The 15,433-nt window shown below is 34.5% G+C and overlaps 1 protein-coding gene across 10 annotated transcripts in view; it reads right to left on the reverse strand.

The window, feature by feature from the left end:
* CEP350 (centrosomal protein 350) overlaps positions 1-15,433 on the reverse strand; it is a 137,116-nt gene that overhangs the window by 73,239 nt on the left and 48,444 nt on the right. For all 10 annotated transcript variants that reach the window (XR_016392984.1, XR_016392990.1, XM_089910505.1 and 7 more), the window contains 8 exons: positions 14,759-14,945; positions 12,181-12,398; positions 11,551-11,714; positions 8,100-8,210; positions 7,501-7,641; positions 6,141-6,277; positions 4,840-4,962; positions 1,425-1,594 (listed from right to left, as the gene is read on the reverse strand). Coding sequence is in view for 8 of the 10 variants with exons in the window: in XM_089910505.1 (XP_089766631.1) it covers positions 1,425-1,594; positions 4,840-4,962; positions 6,141-6,277; positions 7,501-7,641; positions 8,100-8,210; positions 11,551-11,714; positions 12,181-12,398; positions 14,759-14,945 (1,251 nt within the window). In the remaining 2 variants the exon portion in view is untranslated. The remainder of the gene's footprint in view (positions 1-1,424; positions 1,595-4,839; positions 4,963-6,140; positions 6,278-7,500; positions 7,642-8,099; positions 8,211-11,550; positions 11,715-12,180; positions 12,399-14,758; positions 14,946-15,433) is intronic.

The following is a 15,433-nucleotide window of genomic DNA, read 5'->3' on the forward strand; positions in this document are numbered from 1 at the left end:
CTGTGTCTCTGCTAGTCTAACCCCATCTCTGTGCCTGGCTTCTGCTGAACATGCTGAGATGGCTGATTAAATCCATGGGTAATGTCTTTAGGAAGCAGCTGTCCAGGCACACCCTTGGTGTTCTCTCCAGAACTCACTTTCTCATTTTTTACAATATGGATAGGCTGAGAATTTTCCAAATCTTCAAATTCTGGTTTCTTTTTGCTTAATAATTCCTTCAGTTTATTTCTTCTCTCACATTTTACTATAAGCAGTAAGAAGAAACTAGGCTATGCCTTCAACATTTTACTTAGCAGTCTCCTCAGCTAAATATCCAAGGTCACCACTTTTAACTTCCACTTTCCACAAAACACTAGAACAAGTTCAGTCAAGTTCTTTGCCACTTTATAACAAGGACTGCCTATCCTCCAGTTTCCAATAACATGTTCCTCATTTCCAGTTTCCAATAACATGTTCCTCATTTCCACCTTTATTGGACTTCATCGGAATCACCTTTAATGACCAACAATCTCTGCAAGGCAGTGTAGGCTTTTTCTTGCATGAACCTCAAAACTCTTCTATCCTTTACTCGTCATCCAGTTCCAAAGCAACTGCTACACTTCTAGTAATTGTTATAGCATCACCCCAACTTCAGGTACCAACATCTGTATTAATCAGCTAGGGCTGCCGTAACTATAGACTACTATATCCCTATATTATATTCACTATAAAATTTACAGAAAAGAGTTTTAAAGGATGAAAAAATTTTTAATTTAAATATTTTCTTCTTACACTCTGAAGACTGTCTTGCCTATCCTGCTTTGAAGACTACGGTTCTACACTATCAATCAAAAGCACTACTTAATGACCAGTTATTTAAAAAATATATCTAGAATGGAGGCCATTAATTTACCAACTTAATGTCTTAAAGGTGCCATTTGTTGCCAGATTCTGTTTTCTTTGCTATATTATTCACTACCTATGATTTGATAGGAGTACAGCTTTAATTTATGATCCAGGAAAAGTAATGAATTTTAATCTATTTAATATATCTGATGTTATTATCATTTATAAGAAATTGTACCTTATTATATTGTTTAAAATTTAAAGTTCTAATAATGTATTCTCCTTTTTATGATCGCGTTACACATCTACAATAGGATAAAAGTAATTTTTTTCAGTACTGAGTATATATTCCATTCACATGCATGATCACCTAGATTTAGTCTTGCCTCCCCTCAGAATCATGACACACAACCATGTAAAATATTAGCAAGGTTACTACTGGCATGGTGTATGGCCTTCAAACAGTTTCACCTGAATACATTTAATATCAGACATAAAACCTTGCCTAATTATATTAATTAGTTCAGTTGCAAATATCTCAAAGGGTTCTGGAAGCCTCCCCAAACAATGATTATACATACATGTGCAAAGAAAGTTACCTTTCTCATCGGGAAGAGATGGTACACTATCACTTCGTAGAGAATCATCCACAGCAGTCTGGACCTGTTCATCAATAGAACTCTCCATCTTTTCACCATGAAGTTTTTTCTCATTTTCCTTACAAGATGGAACTGAAGGGCTTTCTTGACGGCTGCTACCACTACTACTCCTGTTTAAGGATATTATGGAAACAAACCAGAAAAAAAAATAAAGGTAACAAAATAAGGATCATAACTTCAAAGTAAACTTATCTGGCCAAGGAAATGTGCCTTATGATCAAGATAGGAAATGACGAAAGATATAAAACATAAAAACGCCACGTAGACATAAGTCTGAGAAGAAACTGTTTCAGGAAAGATGAGTAGAAGAAAGGAAGGTTTCACTTTTAAATAGTCATAATGGAGAACCACTATTCTCAGGCTATCACTCTCTTTTTTCCTTTCATTTTAAAATCAATCTACTGAGAAAAGAGGCTTCTATCTGCTGTTAAATTATAAACCTCATAATTTATTGCAGTGCTTCAATTCCCAACTATTCTACTGGAACGGTTCTTGTAAACTCCACCTAAACTCTAATTGTCAAATCCAATAGATAATTTCTTTTTCTACAATATCAGAGGTATGAACCTCTTATCTTCTTTTTTAAAAGTTCACTAAAGCAAATGTGGTAAAGTGTTAACACTAGGGTAACCTGGATGAAAGATATTTGGGAACTTTATATTATTCTTGCAAAGTTGTTGTAAGCTTGAAATTATATCAAAGTTAAATGATAAATAAAAGGGTTCTCCTTTCTTATATTCCCTGACTCTACTCCCACCTGCTTCTCTTCCTATCTCCCTAGCAAGTTTTCCTGTGTTTCTTTCGCTTCCTTTTAATTTTTCTACCTTTTCTTAAAATGACTGTGCTTCCTAGGGTTTTGGTTTTGGTTCCTTTCTCCTTTATGCTATATACTCTCCTTGGACAATCTTATGCATCTCTATAATTTCAACTGCTATCATTTGGAATGAACCTCAAATCTGTATCACTAGCTCCACCCTTCCCCTGACTTTAAGCCTCAAATTTCCAAATGCTTAGTGAACTTGTTTTCAAGTTCAGTGTTTTCCTTCCTCCCTCTTTGCTTTCCTTAATTTATCTATTCACTAAAGATAAATATATAGCCAATCATAAGCCAGGTTTTGAGATCCTCTGAATAAGCTATCTCCTCTTGTGACATGCCCTTCCTTCCCTCTCTGCCTAATGAATTCAAGACTCAGTTGAAGTATCATTTCTGCAAATTGTTTGTGGACCCCTTCTCCATTCCCAAGGAAGGTCTGTCTCTGTGTTTATACTGTTTTTTTGTGCATATTTCTACGATAGTATTTATCAGAATATTATGCAATTATTTGTCTGGCTTAATAAATGTTTTCGAAAGGATAAACTGTATAATAAAGCTATAAGGTAAAAGACAGAATGCAGGAGACTGCAAGTGCTTTGGAGTCAGTAGGATATGGGGTTAATCTCAATTCTTCCACTTAGCAGTTACACACCATTCACTCAATAAACATGTAGTAGATTGCCTACTATGTGCCAGGCATTTCGTTAAGCTCTGGGGATACAAGAATGACAGTCTTCATTAGCCTACCAACAAGTGTGGGTAAAGATGTGGAAAATTTTTATATTCCTGGTGAAAATGTAAAATGGAGCAAGCTGCTTTGGAAAACAGTTTGGCATATCTTCAAGATGTTAAACAGAGTTACTATTATGACCCAGCAATCCTTTTCCTAAGTATATACCCAAGAGAAACGAAAACACATGACCACACAAAAACTTGTACATGAATGTACACAGTGGCACCATTCATAAGAGCCAAAAAGTGGAAACAATCCTAATGTCCATCAACTGATGGATAACTGTGGGATATACATGCAGTAGACTATTTGGCTACATAAAGGAATAAAGTACTGATACATGATAGACAAACCTTGAAAACATTATGGTAAGTCAAAGAAGCCAGTAGCAAAGAACCACACATTGTATGATGCTATTTATATGAAATGTCCAAAACAGATAAAAATCCATATAAAATAGATACAGAGAGTAGATTAACTGTCACCAGAGGCTGGAAAAGGACATAAGAAGTGACTGTTAATGGGTACAGGGTTTCTTTTGGGGATGATGAAATTGAAGCCCTCAAAGAACTCCAAGTCTAGTCTACAAGTGATAAGTAAAGGAGTGAGAATATAGAAGGTGATAAAGGCTGTAATAGTTACACGGAGTGCTGTGGGAGAACACAGAAGGGATCTCTAAAGCAGATGAGGGGTAATACTGATTCTTAAAGGGCAAGTAAAAGTAAACTAAATGAAATGGAGCAGGGAGGGTCCAGAAAGAAGGTACATCATATGTAATGGCACAGGAGGCAAAGAGAGCATGGCTCTTCAGAGAAATGGAAGTAGTTTAGAACCAGTAGAATATGGTAAGAGGGGAAATGCCAAGTGACAGGGCTGGAGATGGACTAAAGACTCAGTAATAAAGGGACTTTCACACTATACTAAGTGGCTCTGAGGAAACACTGAAGGTTTCAAACAGGTAAGTAACCGATTGGCTGCAAATTTTAGAAAAATCACTCTGGTTGCCATGTGGTTAATGTATGAAGTGGGAAAAGGTTACAGGACAGGGAAACCTATTAGGAGTCCACTGCAGTAACTCAGATGATGGCCTAAATTAAGTGTCAGTGAAGGTTAAATGAAAGTCATATAGTTCCAGACACAGAGTAAGTACTTAATAACTGCTGGTACTTACCCCACATTAATCTTCATGTTTTTTAGTCTCATGATTTAATTTTTAAATTGAGGTTTTAGTATACTTTGACAATATAGGTATCCTACCTCTAAGAATGCTGGAAAGAGGCCTCTAAAACCTTTTAATCCAAGGACAGAACCACAATTGAAAATTATAGATGTTAATACTTGTGCCAAGTACAAGGACAAAGTATTCAATCTTCTTTCATAATGATAAAAATTAGTACATACAGAAATGTCAAAAAATATGGATGTCAGCAAAGCAACGTGCTTTGGAGCCAGACAAACCATGGTTCAATTCCTTGGTGTGCCACTAGCTATGTGACTGTGGGTGAGTTTCTTAACATCTTCATGAACCTCAGTTCCCTTATCTATAAAAAGAGGATATCTGTCTTGGAAGATTGTTGTGAAGATTAAATGCAGGAAGAACAACTTACACAGTACTTGTACAATGTCGACTGTCAAGGAATGGTAGCTATTATTACATGGAACAACTATTTTGTAAATCAGCTAATTAAATGGGGGAAGCCAGAACAGAAGGGAAGACACTATTTCGCTTAAAGAAACAAGATTAAGGAATCCAAAACAAGCAATGTCTAAGCCATTTATCAGACTTTATTAAATCAAAGTCTTTTTACCTTCTATCGCGATTCTTGTGTCTTGAAGACTCAGAATAACTATCATATGAAGGAGAAAACTTCTGATGCTTGGAGTCAAGGGTCCCTTCTTTACTCTGAGAGAGTGGGCCAGACTGAATTTTCCTACAAAGGAAATAAAAACTGATTAAAACATTTAAAGTCTCAAACAAGAGAAAGATTTTTAAGTACTGCTTAATATTAACATGAGATAAAATCTTGAATGAATAGAAATTATGAAATAACTGTTGCAAAGTATTTGAGAAAGAAAGGCATTTGCTCACAGAAAAGTGTACAACACATTAAAGAATATCTTCTATTTATTAGGAGAAATAAACACAAATCACCCCAAGTATCAATGAATGTGGATAGAGAATTAAAATCTATGAATTAGAGACAGTCAAAATGTGATGTAAAAAAATACACATATGGGACTTCCCTGGTGGTGCAGTGGTTAGGAACCCGCCTGCCAGTGCAGGGGACATGGGTTCAAGCCCTGATCTGGGAAGATCCCACATGCTGCGGAGCAGCTAAGCCCGTGCACCACAACTACTGAGCCTGCACTCTAGAGCCCCGAGTCATAACTACTGAGCTCACGTGCCAGAGCTACTGAAGCCCGCGCTCCTACAGCCCGTGCTCCGCAACAAAAGAAGCCACCACAATGAGAAGCCCGCGCACCTCAACGAACAGTAGCCCCCACTCGCCGCAACTAGAAAAAAGCCAGCGTGTAGCAACGAAGACCCAACGCAAACAAAAATAAATAAAATAAATTTATTTTAAAAAAGTACACATAAACATGACATCACCCAGCCCTGCCTAAAAAACTCTCCAATGACTTTACATTCCTCCTAGAATAAACTCCAAAATCCGTAAGATCTGAAAAGTTCTACCATAATCTGATCCCTGCATCATCTCCTACCATTCTCCTCTTTGCCCTTTGCCCCCAGTCACTTTGGTCTTCCTTCATCTTCTCTTCCACCTTTGCATGTATTGACCTGCCTATTCCTTACCTCCTTTACATTACTGACTCCCTTTCATCCACTAGATCTCACCATAAGCTTTACTTCCTCAGGAAAACCTTCTCTGACCTCCTTGCTATTCAAACTCCTTTGTTGTATATCTCAAAGACATATGTTCCTTTCTTTCATAATGCTTAATTTGTAAGTGTTCATTCACTTAAAGGATATTTGATTAATGTCTCTCTTCCCCACGAGACTGTATGCCCATAACTGTATTTCCAGTACCCACAACAGTGCCTGGGACATGATACTCATGACATATTTGCTGAATGACTGGATATTAACCTATCTGTTTCAGCTCTTGTCCTTAGTTGTTTCACGAAGTCTGGAGCATACTGCCGCTGGTGGTCATATAGCGTTGCTAGGGGAGCTCCTGAAGCAGTGATGGCATCTGAGATATGAGTTCGAGTCAACTCTGCCATCTAAATATGAACACACACAAGGCAAAGTAGATATAAAAAGGTAACATCACAGAAGGACTGAGAGTGAGCAGAGTGTCTTAGAAAGATCACTGGATTGAGAGCAAGCAAATTCTGCCACATTAGGTAAAATATTGTGGGCATGTCATTTAGACTCTTTAAATTTCAACAACTTCCTTATAAAAATAGAGCTAGACCACATGATTTCTAAGGTTTCACCCAGCTATAACAATCTATGAATTATTAGGCAGAAAACCTTCAAATCCAAAATAAGCCACAGTAAACCAAAAATTAAATCTTCCTTCAAGAATCAATTCAATTAGAACTTCCTATCTAAGTCTTTTCTGACCAACAATGTGAAGTACATCTTCCCTATGCTTAGCCATTATTGCCATGTATTATTCATTTGGTATTTATTCAATCACTGCTTTGACGAATTGAAGTGTTTTTGAAATCTCTGTTAATTGTAATCTAAAATTTTCTTGAGAAAAGAGACTTTATACTTATTTGCACAACCCCATGGTACCCATCATATAGTAGGTTCATGGCTTTTTAATAACAGAATCATTTCACAAACAGTCCTAAATAGTAACTGCTAAAATAAACTATAACTTTATAGATTATGATATCGTATATAGAGAAAGCCGTAAAACTATTTCTGGCTTTATCTTTGGTATAATCAAAAAAAAAAAGGACACTAATATCACTCTGGGTAACAATGAAACATTTTCATACAAAACAGATCCATGGCTCCGTGGGACTAAGACTGGGGACTGACTGCAAAGGGCATGAAAGAATATTTCCAATACTCTTAAAAGTTTTATTTCTTGATTATGGTGGTGTTCAGAGGAACAGATAGATACGATAAAGAAATATATATAGATACCTATATCTATCTGTCAAAACTCATAAAACTGTATACTTAAAATGGATATATTTTATTGTTTGTAAATTACACATCAATAAAATTGATATTTTTTTAAAAAGCTTACTCAGGGGCCAAAATATAGAGTTCTTCTGCATCTTTTTTCTGCCCCCTATATCGTTCACATGGACAACACACTACAATAAATGATGCCTCATTTCTATAGGGTATGGCCCTCATTGAAAGTCACTTATCAAAAGTATGCATTCGCTAGATGTTAGAAACCCATGACTGCTAAGACCAAAGGTAATCAGACTGACTAAAAAGAACTAAAAGGAAAAGCGTTCTCGGTGGCTCTCACCTCACAGATTTGGCGTGCTGCATCTGTGGTCAGGCGAGCAGTCTCTGTTTGCTGAGCAGCTATCTTACAAGTTGCTTCCTGCAGGACTTCAGTTACATCCCATTGTGATTTAACCACCTGCTGCAATGATTCCGCATGGACCTGTTAATAAAAGAGAGTGAAAAGAGAACTTACTTTATGTCTCAGTCTCATCCTACCCACATTAGTTTTAACTTGTAAATTTGTTTCATGGATCAAACGCCTTGAGGAAAAAAAACCCAAAACCTTTGACTACTATCTTGATTTCATGTCTTAAAATTTAGATTTTAAAATCTGGAATCTTAAAATCACTGCTGAAGTTTGTCTTAACGCCACTGTTCACAAGTTGATGTGTCCGTAGACAAGTAACTACTGTGTACCTCAGTTTCCATTTCTCTAAACTGGGGATAGGCCTTGACTACTTAATTTCACAGGGCTGCTACAAGAATCAAATGACATGAAATTAACTCATATGGTATAATGTACTAAAACATTATTATTTACATCTTTCCTTTTTATTCCTATATAACTAAAAGAATACTAAAGTGATTTCAAGGATAGAAATTTGCAAAAGAAGCTACCTGAGCTGCTTTGCTTCGGGTTTCTTCTAATTGTCTCTGACATTCCAGAGCCTCTTGTTCAGCCTTCAATTTCAAAAGGGCCAAGTCTCTTTCGTGGCGTTGCTGCTGTGCCTTCAAAATAAAGAAATGATCAACTATTAATTCTAAGACACTAAACTATTTCAATGCAGAAACTAAATTAAATAGAATGCTGTTTTCCTAACACAGATCTTTTGAAGCAACTAATCAGAGCCTAAAGGAAAGACAGGAAATAGCGAAGACATCAACCATTTATCATTTATCTAAATATTTAGTGACCACCTACTGTGTATCAAATAATGTAGTAATATAAAAAATTTCCAAGACATGCAGGACTAAGAACTCATATCAAAAAGCTGGTTTAAAAGAAAAGCTATGGTACCTAACTCTTTGTGGAGGAGATTAAAACATCCTAAATATAAGAATAAAGATAATGCTTCACACCTCACAATTTTATGATTCCTTTGACTTTGAAGGAGCAGCTTCATAAAAATGTTGCCCTCCAAAACGTCTCCTTCTTAACAGGACTCTTTCTTACAATTATTCCATACGATGTTATCTATAAATTTATATATTTTCATTTCTTCTGGTATAGTGCTAAATAATATAGGTTCTCTAAAGGTGGTAAGGCTGTATATAAAGTCATACAATGCCCTGTCCGTATTTGGAAACCCAGAGATATAAAGTATCCCTAAAATGGTAGATAACGTCAGTGGTTTTTCAGATCTCAAGGAAAGGATGACAACTGCAATAGGGCCATTTCCTCAATCCAGTGGTTTTTTTAATAAAGTTGGTATCAGCCCCTCTCCACTGTCCACCAGTGAGCATTTGGAAATGTCTGGAGAGCTTTTACTGTCACAATGAATGGACAGCACTACTGTTATTTATTGGGAGGAATGTAGGAAGGTTGAACAGTTCCATACAAAAGAACTATCTATTGGTATTTTAAGAGGAACAACTAGAAAATGAAATTGAAAAAAAAATCATTTATCATCAAAAGACATAAAATATTTAAGAATAATTTTTAAAATGTGTAAGACCGCTACACTGAAAATTACACTGCTGAGAGAAATATTTAAAAACCTGAACAAACAGAAAAAGATACTATGTTCATGAACTAGAAGATGCAATATTGTTAAGATGTGAATTCTCCTCATACTGACCTATAGATTCAATGTCATTCAAATCAAAATGCCACCAGGCTTTTAAAATTTTTTGTAGAAACTGACAAACTGATTCTAAAAGTTATGCAGAAATGCAAAAACGTAGAATAGCCAAAACTATCTTGAGAAGAACAAAGTTGGAGTAATTACAGCCTGATTTCAAGACTCACTATGGGGGAGGGATAAATTGGGAGATTGGGATTGACATATACACACTACTATATGTAAAATAGAGGACCTACTATAAGGACCTACTGTGTAGCACAGGGGACTCTACTCAATATTTTGTAATGGCCTAAATGGGAAAAAAAACCTAAAAAAGAGTGGATATATGCATATGTATAACTGATTCACTTTGCTGTACATCTGAAACTAACACAATATTGTAAATCAGCTATATTCCAATAAAAAATTTTTTAATTAAAAAAAAGAAACAAAAATAGTATGGTACTAATAAAGCTATAATAAAGTAGTATGGTACTAGAAAAACAGTATGGTACTAGACAAATAAGTCAATGGAAAAGAAAAGAGTGCAGAAATAGACCAACACATAAATGATTACTTAAATGTTGATAAAGGTACCAAGGTAATTGAAGAAAACGGTGCTAGAACAACCAAACATCCATATGGGAGGAAAGAATTTAACTTTGACCCCTTCCTCACAACCTGTAATTAACTTGAAATGGTTCACACACTTAAATATAAAAGCCAAAACTATAAAGCTTTGGGGAAAAAATAAAAGAATATCTTTGTTAGAGTGCCTTAATATCTTAGGGCAGGCAAAGTTTTCTTAGAATACAAAAAGCACTACCCATAAAAGAAAAAGATTAAAAACTAGATTTCATCAAAATTAAAATCTTCTGCTCTTCAAAAGACATAGTTTAAAAAAATGAAAAGGCAAATCAAGGATGAAAAGCAATATTTGAGATATATCTGAAAAAGACTTGTTTCTAGAATATATAAAGAACTCCTACAGCTCAATAAGTAAGACATCCCAATCATGAAATAGGCAAAAGATTTGAACAGATATTCACAAAAGAAGACATAAGTTTGATCAATAAATATACTAAAAGATCAATCTCATCAATCATAAAAGAGATGCAAATTAAAACCACAATGAGATACTACTTCACTCTCACTACAATACACAATGATAGCAAAGATATAATACAACTAGAACTCTCATATATTGCTGTCAGAGTATAAGATGTTACAACTATTTTGGAAAACAGAATGGCAGTTTCTTATAAAGTTAAACATACACTTAACCCAAGCAATTACACTCCTAGGTATTTAGGCAAGAAAAATAAAAATACGTGTTGTATACAGAGCATTGCAAAAAAGTGTTCAGAGCAGGAATACTTATGGTAGCCAAAAACTGGAAATAATACAAATGTACATCAACAGGAGAATGGATAAATGAACTGTGATATATTCATCAATGGAATGTTAATCAGCAAAAAACCCAAAAGCAACACCATGGATGCAATAACATGGATTAATCTTAAAAACGTTATATTGCATAAAATAAGCTAAACACAACAGAGTACAAAGTATACTTCCATTTTATGAAGTTCTAGAACTGGCAAAAATAAACTATGGTGATATGAATCAGAATACTAATTGCCTCTAGGAGGGGAGATTAACTGAAAAGGGGCCTGGGTAAAACTTCTGGGTGACTGAAGTGTTCTATATTTTGATTAGGATGGTTGTTACATGTTCAAAATTCATCAAATTATACACTTAAATTCTGTGTATTTTATTATATTTAAATACTACCTCAGTTTAAAAATATATATACCAATAGCATTCCCACCGAGGAACACTGGATTTTTGTTAGCTAAGGGAAAGTCCTATTATCCTGGCATTACCAAATACTTAGATCTCAGAAACTTTTCTTTTTAGTACAAATAAAGTATTAAAAAACAAAACAAAGAAACAAAAACTCAACCATTTCTGACCTGTCACAAAAAAGAGAAAATATTGAAAATGTTTGATAAGCTGATTTTCACAGTCATGAAAAATGTAGAGAATGTGGAAAATGAAGTATTTGAAAGAGAATGATTGTATTATTGTTCTGCTGCCAAATACTGCATGTTTAATTATCTTTTTAGCATATGGTAGTTTTTCTCAGGGTTATTTATAGGTACTGTATGACAGACTATTTTTTTCTACTTGGCAAGTTAAAGTTGTTGTTTTTTTAACTCATAATTAAAAGTATTTGAAATAGCAAAGAAAAGAGAAAAAAATGCAGAAAACTCCACAAATACCTTTATGATCTGAGCCAGAGACACACTCTCCTGCTGAGCAAGTGAAATGCCTCTAACTCTTTCTACATCTGATAGTTGGCGCACTGACTCCTCAATGGCACTCAAGTAACTGAGTTCTGCTGCCATACGATGCTGGAGGCCAGCAGGAGAAAAGCGCGTAGAACCTGGAAGGCATATAATTGTCAAATATCAAAGTTCACATGAAATTACATCTCAGATTTCTAAAATTCATTTCTCATTTTAAGGTCCAAAAACAAGTCTGCTTTCCTCTTTAGGAAAGAGAGTGACTTATTAGTACAATGTTTCTTAATAGTTACTTCTTTTGTGTGTGGATGAGCACACATACATGCATGTGTACATAATACATATATACCTATGAACACTTAGGAGTACATATATGGGATACATTTTTCAAGTGTCTTTTGAATAACGCTGGCAAAATGGGAAAAGTCACCACTATTGAATCTCTCACGCTTTTCAATATTTATTTTCGGGCACAATTTTTGTTTTCAAAAAGTAATTGCATTCACTTGAAACAACATTTCTCTATGGTTTAATTGAAAGAAAAGAAATTTTCAGAAAAAAATTAATACCTTATTTTTTAAATTACAGCTGCATGGATCTACTTGCCTGGTGTTGAAGCCATCTCTGTCGTTCTGCTGGCAGCCAGGTTCGTATCAGCAAAAGTTGCATTAGGCTTAAATCCTGTTATAGTTGGAGTCACTACTATTGGGGATTTAGATCTTTCTAATGAAGTTCCTTGAAGGTCAAACTGCAACAATTTCTGGGCACTTGGAGATAGGGGAGAAGTTGGAGTTTTCTGTGATCTTCCCTTGTCTGATGAGACACTAGAATTTTTGTTTCATAAAGACATTATAGAAAGGAAAACTACTTCAAGAACCATCTAAACAATTAATAAGAACAACACGCATAACTTTATTAACATTAGCTTTAAAAAGCTGTGATTCAGGCATTTTTTATTCATTTAAAAGAGTCGCTATGCTGAGTGAATGACTATGAATACTCCTCTTACTGCTAGATTTACAGTGGGGAACAAGCTAGGGACAAACCCTGCCCAAAATAATATGGAAAAGGAGTCTCTTGATTAAATTGGCACTTAACTCTTTCCTCTACAATGTACATTTATCATGAATCACTTATTGTAGTATCAGGCAAAATCCTCTAGAATACTTGGAGCTTATATAGCAATAAAATTACAACCATACAAAAAGGCAAGGTCAAGCCTATTTTATAAAAAACATCTTAAAATATATCTCTGAAAGAGAATAAAATACCATTTTGTGTTAAAAATTTTTAAATGACAAAAATTACTCGTTATTCCTCTTAACCAAAAAGTCACAGCAAAAATTTTTCATACTAACCATCTCTAAATACTTTATATATGTCCATTTGTTTCTGTCCACTTTTTAATGCTATAGCTCTTTCCTGAACTTTCTAAGAAGTAACCTCTCATAGCAGTTTGATGAAAACAACTCAAGGACACAAGGCACATGTCTAGCCCCTCTTTGAGAAATTATGCTCATTAAAGGTATTGTTTATAACAAGAAGCATGCTGCCTTGCACTAACCATTTATTTACTGACTAAATTACTCAAATACCCTATAAAGCATGTTAGCAGTTAGCATATTTCAACATACTAAAGCAAGCTTACTTTTAGCTTTAATAAAACTATGAGATGGTTTTCAAAGGTAAACATTTCTCTTATACCAGCATTTAAATATTTGAATAAAAGTAGTCTTGAGAGGCACTCATTTGTTTCCAGTGACCTTTCATTTTCTACTGACGGTTTAGAGAAATACATTTTTAACAGTCTGACAATTTCATTTATGGAACATAAAAAGAATTATCATTACTTCTGTCTCCTAATAGATCTCCATGAAAGAATTCCAACACAACATCAAAACAAACTACTCTGTCTGAATCTCACCTTATGGTTTTACAAGATGAATTTATATTTGTTCTGCAGAGACTTCCCCAGATTAGCGTTTCCAATGATGTTAGTTAAGTTTTCCAAAAAATAAAAAGGAAACAAAGGGAAAGAGTGTGTAGACAGTGTCTATAGCCATGTAAGTTAAGAAAAAAATAGGTTAAATAATTTTTTTAAAATCTGGACTCCTTTGTATCAAAACCTCAAATTGTCTTATCCACTGTGAATCTCCACAGGTGGAAAAGTGGGGGTCTAGACTACAGTATGGGGCATTTATCAACTTATTTGGCTATGGATTCTGTTTCAGAAATGTTTAACTTTGTAGATTTTGCCAATTAAATCATCAGAGTATCTCTTAAGGAAAGGTAAAGTTTTCTGAATTCCAAAATCATTGACAAAGAAATTAAAATTCAACTTTAAACATAGCAACGATGGTATTAATGATACAGCATTATCTGCAACATGAAAGCATTAAAAATGATTATCTGTATGTGACACTGTACTAGAAAAAGCACATAGTTTTAAAATAAAAAAGAAATATTCATGTCTTCTCAGAGCTTAAATTTACAGAAGGACAAAACCAGTGCAGCAGATAAAAAGTCATGGAGACAGAGTAGGAACTGTACATAAAGCAATAGTTATGTGCAAGCAATAAGCTAAGTGCATAATATATTATGATATTAAAAGAAGGAAAAAAATAGAGTGTACAAGTTCCATAATCAATGTAAGAGTGAGATTTCAAAATCTGCTTGAGTCATCTAATAAGTTGAGCAGAAGAGAAAAGTTCAGAGGTACAAATAAACAATGATACCAAAAGAACACTAAGTGGTTGTGTTTAAAGAGTGGAAGAATACAGTTGAGAAGAAAACTGTATAAACAAAGGAAATAAGATAGTCTTTGGTAGCCTAGTGATAACACTTCAAATAAAGTTAAGCTCTTAATGTTGATCTCTGGGGTAACTGTGAGCTCCCAGAGTACCCTAAGGGGAGTAGTTGCTTGGTCAAAGGATTGAGTCAAGAAAACAACTGTGGCAATGGCATTTAGAATAGAAAGGTAGGTTGTGCTAGAGGCAGAGAATTCCTGTGGGAGTGGTTGTAATTGTTTAGGTGAGAGATGACTATATTCTAAAATATAGATAACGACTAGAGCTATGAACAAAACCACAAAAAACATAAATTTATTAAGTGAATTCCCTGAACATCTATGATATTGTAACTTTAATTAAATGTGAATTACAGTATAAAATATGCATTACTTTACCTCAAAGAATGCCCAGAAAGATCCTCCAAAGTGCTATCAGTGTCAAGAGTCTGCTCATAATCTTTAACAGAAAGTTTGCTACTGGTCCCAGATTTCTTTCCTTGATGAGAGCCACGTTCTGAACTAGAGTGTACTTTTTCTTCATCAAGAAGTGAGTTCTGAATATTTCCAGTGAGTGAATCTAGCCCTGTAAAGTAAGTTTCTTATAAAACTGATTCCCAATATTAGAAGCTACTGAGAGATAACTGATATCTAGATTTCAATAAAATAACAGAAAGTACAAACCAGAATATCTTAAAATGGACTTTAAAGAATTTTGTTTTTCATATGTAAGATAAAGCAGTTCTTCATTCTTTGCTTCCATTTAAGCAAAGTGAAATTTCTTCCATTAATATCTCCCACTTGCTATTAAAAAATAAATTGTTCTTAGATCAAATGTTTAAAAAGAAAGACAAACATATTAAACAAGAATGAAGTACTATCCTATCCCTATAAAAAAGTAACCAAAAGGAAATTTTTTAAGGATAAAACCCAGAGGTAAGCGAAAAATGGTATCAACTGCCACATGAACTACATAATCCTTTCAAAAAACTCTATGGCAAGAACTAAGTAGCCAGATTCATAAAACTGTTCATATTCTCTAAGAATAATCTTACTTACAGGGGTATCTTAAGG

The sequence above is a fragment of the Delphinapterus leucas genome, chromosome 1, assembly GCF_059928025.1.
Source record: "Delphinapterus leucas isolate spDelLeu-1000000601 "Yukka" chromosome 1, BTC_Dleu_Yukka2, whole genome shotgun sequence".
Taxonomy (NCBI): Eukaryota; Metazoa; Chordata; class Mammalia; order Artiodactyla; family Monodontidae; genus Delphinapterus; species Delphinapterus leucas.